This window comes from Corvus kubaryi, unplaced genomic scaffold (assembly GCF_017639235.1).
Source record: "Corvus kubaryi isolate FWS band 111438036 unplaced genomic scaffold, C.kubaryi_AGA036_p1.0 37157, whole genome shotgun sequence".
Lineage (NCBI taxonomy): Eukaryota > Metazoa > Chordata > Aves > Passeriformes > Corvidae > Corvus > Corvus kubaryi.
The window spans coordinates 1185277-1193269 of record NW_024581041.1 but is presented as its reverse complement, the minus strand read 5'-3'; the positions used below and the strand labels follow the sequence as shown (position 1 = coordinate 1193269).

General features: G+C 44.9%; 1 protein-coding gene across 5 annotated transcripts in view; it reads right to left on the bottom strand.

Annotated features, from left to right (window-relative positions):
• Positions 1-330: 330 nt before the first annotated feature.
• CPNE1 (copine 1) overlaps positions 331-7993 on the bottom strand; it is a 54192-nt gene continuing 46529 nt past the window's right edge. For all 5 annotated transcript variants that reach the window (XM_042021723.1, XM_042021724.1, XM_042021722.1 and 2 more), the window contains one exon: positions 331-7528. In XM_042021723.1, the coding sequence (XP_041877657.1) occupies positions 7412-7528 (117 nt within the window). In that variant the 3' untranslated portion in view covers positions 331-7411. The remainder of the gene's footprint in view (positions 7529-7993) is intronic.

The following is a 7993-nucleotide window of genomic DNA, read 5'->3' as shown; positions in this document are numbered from 1 at the left end:
TTTCTAAGTTTGTGCTTGTGCCACTGAGCATAAGCATCGTGATTCCAAGTACATGATATCATACAACAGTAACTACTAATACAAACACTAAGTAACAATGCAATAACACAAATAGCTATTACAAGCAATTGTTTAAGCCAGGATAAGTTGGGTAACCATGCTGTAAGTTTGCCCCACACCTCTTTAAACCCCCAAGAAGTGTCATCCAAGGTGATCTGATGTAGTGTCCATGTTTTTTCCAGAATTGTCTGCAAATCTCTTTCTATTCGTTTGTCTAAATCAACATAACTACAACAGCTTGTATTTATAACTGTACATACTCCTCCTTCCTTGGCATACAGTAAATCTAATGCAAGTCTATTCTGTATGGCTAACTGTGAGATGCTCTTAATCTCGATTTGCTGTGTTCTTATGGCATCTGCACTGGCATTCATTATGGTTTCTACAGTAGCAGAAAGGTTCACTATTGCTTTCTCTAGTTCACTTACCCAGTATAAACCATCGGGCAAAGCTGTGAAATCTAGTGGGCCTATCTGTTAAGGGGTTTGATGTCCTTTTGGTCCTCTGTATAAAAGTTCGGAGCAAGCCTTGTAGTTGAGAAACAATAGTAATGTGGGGAAATACTGGTCCTATGGCACAGCGGCCTTGCCACCCCAAGGGTAAAACTTTATAGGCATTGTGACCACTTATCCAGTACCAACCCTGCCCTGTGGGCACCAGCCAACCCTTGGGCTTTGGTCCTTGTCTTGTTTGATTCTTATTCCACATGTTGGCCCCCCCATATGTCCAGAATTCTGAGCAGTTGGGGTAGCTGCCTATAAATGTTAAGTTCCCACATTTGGAGTCTGTCTTATTCCCTTCTGAGTTTTTAGGTACAGATTCTTCCCAGCACCTCTGCACACAGGATACTGGTGAGGACCCAAGTATTGGCTCTTCAAACTCCTACTTCCACTGAAGTTGATCTAGGGATATGTTGAAATAATGTGAAAGCCTGCTAGTACTAAGTGCAGCATAGATTGTTGTTGTATTAGGAAATGTTGCCCCAACCAAAGGAAAGCCTCTAGCAGAATTCTCAGGCAGCTGGGAACATATCCAGCAATCAGTTAGATTAAAATTCTCAACAACACCTTTGAGCAATCGAAGGTATGTATTCTGGTCCCATGTGCCTGCCCCAATTACCAATGTTATCTGTATGTTGTGTTGATTTTTCGTAGTTGAAGGTGCAGAGGTCCTGTTCTTCTTGCCTCCGACTCTGGCTTTGGCACAGGTTTGGTCCTGGTATAATGGATCCAGGTCGGTTTTCCTTGTACTTTAATTGCTGTATGAGTGGTCAGCAGTGTCTGATAAGGTTCTTCCCATTTCTTCTGGAGTGGATCCCCTGAAAGAGACTTAACATAAACCCAATCCCCTGGTTTCACATTATGAAAGGCTTTATCAGGTGGTGGCGGTTGACAGTTAACAACTGTAGTGCATATTGATTGTAATTTTTGACCTAAATGTTTAGCAAAGCCATGGGCAGAGCCTGATAAAAATATAAATTAGTTTCTTGACAAATTTTGGCTAATTGTTGCTTTATTAAGTGATTCATCTTTTCTACTTGTCCACTTGCCTGAGGCCTGTATGGTGTATGTAACTGCCAGTGTATGCCCAGTAGATGACTCACTCCCTGCACCACCTGGGCTACAAAGTGTGATCCTCTGTCAGAATTAATTTCTCTGGGTATCCCAAATCGTGGAATAATTTCTCGTATTAAAGCTTTAACAATTTCTCTAGCCTTGTTTGTTCTACAAGGGAAAGCTTCTGGCCAACCTGAGAAAGTGTCTGTGAGGACTAGAAGGTACTTGTATCCCCCCTTCCTAGGTAATTCAGAAAAGTCAATTTGCCACACATCCCCTGGTAAAACTCCTTTAGTGATAGTTCCTGTGCTTAGCCTAACCGTGGTATTAGGGTTGTTTTTAAGACAGATTTCACAAGTGGAAGTTATGTCCTCAACTGTTTCCTTTAATTTTGATGCTGTCACTTTGTCCTTCAAATGGTTATATAAAGCATCAACTCCCCAATGTGTCTTAGAATGTTTGCTTTGGATGAGTAATTTTAGCAGTTTTCTGGGTATTACAATGAGATCCTTTATTCTAGCCCACCCATCAGATCCTATTTGTCCCTTCCCTTCTTGTATCCAATTTAAATCATCAGTGTCATATGGTGGGGGTTTTTCACCCATAAGGATGTTGGAAGGGATTAGAGCAAGGGCTTGAATTTGATCCCCGCCAGCCACGGCCTTTGCTGTTTTGTCTGCCGTAGCATTTCCCAGTTCAGGGATAGTGTTACCCTGGGAGTGTCCCTTACAATGCATTATAGCCTCTTTTGAAGGTTTTATCACTGCTTCCAGTAACTGGATGATTTCAGCAGCATGCTTGATTTGTTTCTTCTGTGAGGTCAATAAACTTCTTTCTTTCCAGATAGCCCCGTGAGCGTGTACCACCCCAAAAGCATACCTTGAATCAGTCCAAATGTTGATAGGTTTTCCTTCAGCTAACGCCAAGGCTTGAGTTAGGGCTATTCTTTCAGCTATACCTAAAACATGAGCCAAAAACCACCACAGCCAAAAACCCCCAAAACCAGAGAACCAACTTCTTCCTTCCCACAAAGCCACGCTCTGCCACTCTTGTCTAATACCAAGCTCTCTCCTCCAGCAACTTGGACACTGTTCACTCTTTCTAATAGACAATACCACTTTCTAATACATGTACACAAAAGCCAAGCTCCACAACTGTTTCCACACTAGGCACAGGATTTCAAAAGGGAAATTAGCGTTGGGGCCTGGGTGTTCTCAATTCACTAACTAAAATCTTTCTCCTCTAAAATCTGCCCCCCTCCCTTTGGACAGTAAGGTTGAATTCCAAACCAACAGTTTATATGATTTATCCTCATTCACTCTTTGCCAAACGCTTCGCTTTTCTCTGGCCGAGCCCGTCGCCGGGGTACGGAACCGCAGATAGAGCCCCCCACTCGCTCCGCACTTTGACAGCACGTCTCATCCACTCTCACTCACACAGCAGCAGAATAGCAACAGACAAAACACAAAGAGCCGTACAATAGCGCCTAACAGCGGGGTCCGACCCCTTAAAGGTACCTTTCACAGTGGGGTCCAACCCCTTAAAAGTACTTTTCCTCTTGCCCAGGACTAATTTTGGGAGACCCAGTCTTCCTCAGGACTTTCGACCCACCCTCAGGGACTCGAACCCTGGACCTGCAGGTATTTTGTGTTTAAAAGGAATAGCAAATACCTTAAATTGGTGCAGATGGTCCTTGTCTGCCCCCGCCGTGAGCCAAAGGACAGCTGAGCTCCCCCTAAAAATTCAGGGCCATAACTGGGAGGGTCTGCTTATCCCTGCATCAGGCAGCCGGGCAGAGTTAGGATCCCATCTGGGATGCCAGTCAAATCACCACAAACTGGGCCAGGAGACACTTCAGAGACAGAGTCAGAGAAGTGGGTATTTGCTTTATTCGGCGCGCCAGGTGTGTGGGGATCGCTCCTCCAAACACACACACCTGGTGCTCTCTACAACACAGTATTATGGGCTAAATTATGAATATTCATCACATTCCTGGGGACAGGTGTGGTTATACAAATTATTTCTCAGAAGTCATTAATATCATTAGCATACGGGTCACGCATGCGCTGTGTGTCCTGGTGGTCGCGCTGAGGAAGACCTCTCCTCTTCCTCGGGGGTCTTTCTGATGAAGACCAGTAGTCTTCCTCACAGTGCACTTTTCACCTTTCTCCCTGGGCATGCGTAGTCCTTTGAGGAATGATTCAGCGGTCTCTGAGATGATCCTTGTGCCCTCTATCTTGACAAGACTAGGGTGAATTCGGCTTCTTAGGTTTTTGTAATTAACATCTGCTGTCTGAACTAACATTTGCTGTCTCCCAATTGTTAACTGTGTTTACATGAATTAGCTGTTGACTGCCCCTTCCTCAGGAGAATGGAGCAAGCAGTGCAACTTAAGCCGTTTAATGAGACATCCAGACCACCGAAGTATGCTGCAGCTGAGTGGATCCAGTACTTGCTCAAAGCTGGTCAAAAGACAGCACCTCCTCATGGAGTTTGTGTGGCTTCCTCAAACACCTGCAGTAGTCTCATCACTGCACCCACCTGAAGACAGTGCCTCATTTTTAGCAAAACAGTCCCCTGTGTGTTTAGACATTAACCCTACCAGTTATCCAGGCAAAAAAAGCATTCTCTCTCCCTACCTGTTGGGTAGTGTAGCATAGCCTGGCATGAAATGTTACCAATATTTATTGCCGAATGTCCAGGAAGCAAGAGGAACCCTCCCCACTGAGCTCCCACATGCAACAGCTTTTGATTTTTTCAAAGCCCTGAGGCTGAAATACCTTTGGGGATCACAAGTACAAAGGTGCTTGTTTAATCTTGGCAAGGGTAAAAAGACTTCTGGGGTGTTGCTTGTGCTCACCGTGAAGATAAATCAAGCCAGTGATTGAGAGATACAGAGAGCATGCACAACACATTGTCCTGAGGAAAATAACCTGACCTCTCCTCTAACTCAGCCATTCGATCAGTCTGCATTCCAGCTCCACCCAGGGCAGCACATGGCAGAAAACAGACCCGCCAGCCTTCCATCAAAGTGCCCAGCAGCTGTCTGCACTTCCTCTAAAACCTGGTGTCCTGGGGAGAGTAAAAGACAGAAAACAAAATTCTGCCACACCAGGTCAGTAGCTTCCAAACTTAGCTTCCCTTGGCTTTCACCTGGGCCCACACCCATGCAGCTCTTGTTCCTAGGTGACAACTACAGGACTTGTGTCCCTTTCCTTGCTCACATTTTAGCCACTTACCTGTGGGTAAAGAGCATCTCCTTCAAATTCAGGTCTGCTACCACAGGGGGAAGAACTTCCTCAGACCTGTCTCTACCACTTCTTGGCCTCTTCCTCCCCAAAACAGGAAAGGTCTCTTCTACCATCAATGAATCCTGCACCTGGACATACCTCAGCTAGCTGCAGAACAGTGACTGCACTCCTTACAGGACAGACACAGAGGATTCACTCCATTTTGCATGGCAGCTGGCAGAGGTTTAAAAAGGAGAGGCAAAATGGGCTTCAAAATACACACACAAAAACCAGCCTTAGGTTTCTTGTATGTAACACAAAGAAGAGCTCTGTCTACAGGCTGTAAGCAGCTAAAATCACAAGAGAAGGACGTTCTCAACCACAAGAGTGCGGTGGCCGGTGAACATACATTACAAGGGACAGAGTTTTCAGTAAGACAAGTCCCTAGTACCACAAGAACCACTTCATGTTAGGGTGACCAGAAAGGCTTCTCCTGGGATGCATTGTTCTGTTATGTTAATCTACCCCAGTTTGGATTCCCCGGTTGGCTGTCAGCCTCTTCCCCTCATCACTCCCCCAGAGTTCTCCATTGGTCCCCGTTCCCTGGTCCTGCCTTTCCCCTGCCCCCGGACAAAATTGTGAGTTTCGGGATCATGCTGGTATTTGCCTCTGCAACCTCTGACAGTGTGGAAGCAATAAATGCTCCTGGCAGAACGCACTCAAATGCCTTTCTCGACTCTTTGCTACGGACTATAATACTGAACCCACCCGTGCTTCTGTGGGAGCCGGGCAGGGACAGTATTACAAGAGCAGTTTCTCAGAGATGACCTGGCAGTTCTCCTCCCTCTTCCACACCTGTAACACATTTCAGTTTAGACTCGAGAGGTTGCTTGGTTTCTTTCAAGACTAAGTTTTGAAGTGCAAGACTTAGAAAGTCCAAGAAATGCAAGAAAATGGGGTGCTGTCAGGAAAGACAGTCCAGCTTTCTCTAGAGGAAGCTGGCTGCTGTTCATGTAACCTGAGAGAACATATCACGGTCAAAATAGGTTTGAATAAAAAATTAGAACAGCTTAATCTCGGCTCAGCAGTGGTCCTGACCCCACAGCCCTTCAAGCACAAGCTATGTAATGGTAGTTTGGTGGCAGAGTCCTCCCAGAGCAATTAGTCTAGTTGAGGATGTGAGTTCAACCCCAAGTTCTGTCTCACTCAAGCTTGTAAACTTAACCAGTTTCAGGGCCTGATCACAGATGCAATCTGCCAATGCATTCTCACCATTTTCTGGCTTATATGGTAGAACAGACAAATTCTTTTGTAACTTCACAGTAAAGGAACATCTCATCTTGCTGCAGTAAAGGGCTGTGGGATTCAGCAGTCTTAGTGATTAAAAGGGAACAAAGTTAATGATGGAAAAATGGCTCTGCTTTGCTTTGGATCACACTGAACCTAGGCTCCTTCAGGTACTGAAACGCCACCATCCACATTGCTGGAAAACAAAGGGAAAAGTCCAGGAAGGAAATGAGAGTCCAGACATGTTATCTAAGCCAAAGTAGAATCTTTATTTATGTAACTGAAAGTGATGACACTTGTAGTGCAATGACAAGCCCAAGTTTCTTTATCTCTACTTGGAAATGAACCATCTCCCTCAAAACATTTGTGCTTTGCTGTCATGTGCCTGTTCTACAGTCCCCAGACCATGTAATGCACACTTCACACTACTGAGGATAAGGAAGCTCCTCCTTGGAGTTCCACAGAGAAGTTACTTCTTCATTTTGTAACTTGTGTGATATAAAGAATTCACTCAAAGCATCTTCACTTCAGTGTTTCCAAATGCTGGATTTTTAAAGTCACATTAGTGTGACTCATTAATCTCACCACAATCTCATTAATTAATGATTAATCCTCATTTCTCCCCCATAAATAAGCGAAGTGCAGTGTTCTTAAACTATAACAGTCACTCCAAGCAGTTCATCACAGAAAAAAATTTTGCTAATAGAAAAAATGTGATTAAAAAGAACACAGAAAGGTATCGTCACTGAAACATAAAAAAAAATATACTGGCACTTTATGAAGGCACAACAGGAACTACCTCAGGCATCCAACCAACAGTCTTTGGTCACATCCAGAACAGAAGGGTCCCCATTTCAAAGGCAGCTTGATAGAAGAAAGACACCTATCAAGGAGCACAGGGTAGGTGACACTACAGCAAACACAGGTGCAACACTTCTCCCACCAGGCTCAGCACTCAGTGCAGAGGCCCACCCTGATAGCGAGTAGCAGATGGGATGTGTGGTGTGATGTGTCACAACTTGTGCTGTTGCAAGGTAGAAAACCAACAAGGTCGATTTTTCTGTGACAAAAACTTCCAGCACTTGGGGGTTTTTCTGTATTTACATTTCTTCTGATAGAAATAGGAAAGATCAAAGACCCAGAGCACAAGCAAGTGAAAGAAGTGGTGTGACTGGTGCGATCTCAAGGCACTGAGCACCCACAGTGTACAAGGGAGAATGTGGCTGCAAGCAGCTCTCCTTCACCCCAGTGCTACAGGTGGCCAGGGCCATCCTGAATCTACATTGCCTTGATTTCTGGCAGTTCCAGGGGGGGCCACCCCTGCCATTTATAGTATGACACCAGCTGCTTGGGCACTTCAGCCAGAACCATCTGGGAAAGTGCTTCCTGGGGAGCCTGAAAAGAGAATGGGGAGAATAAATCAGAAATACCACAGAGAACAGATTTGTTAGCCTAGTGAAAAGCTCTTTTAGAGAATTTGTAACACCTGTCATGATCATTCTGTTTTAAGAATTCCTTGCTACGGCTTTAGGAGCACTTCCAGTCAGTCTCGGTGAGCACTGCTGATGAAAACCACTTATTCTCACCTCAACTTCAGACTTACATAGTCTGAGTGCAAAACTGCCCCAGCCACTAGCAATGTCTCTTATTTTGGGTTTTCATTTGAATCACTCAACCCAATTGACCATGCAAAGTGCATGAATGCCAATGCCAACAGTGGAATTCAGGGGGAGCTGGGGAGTGACTGGACTGCTTTCAACAGCAAGGAAGAATGATCTCAACTTCAATCACTCATGGGCCTCAACATCAGAGACTTGACAATATGATCTCAGTTCCTGCCTAAACGTTCGCATCCCAGGA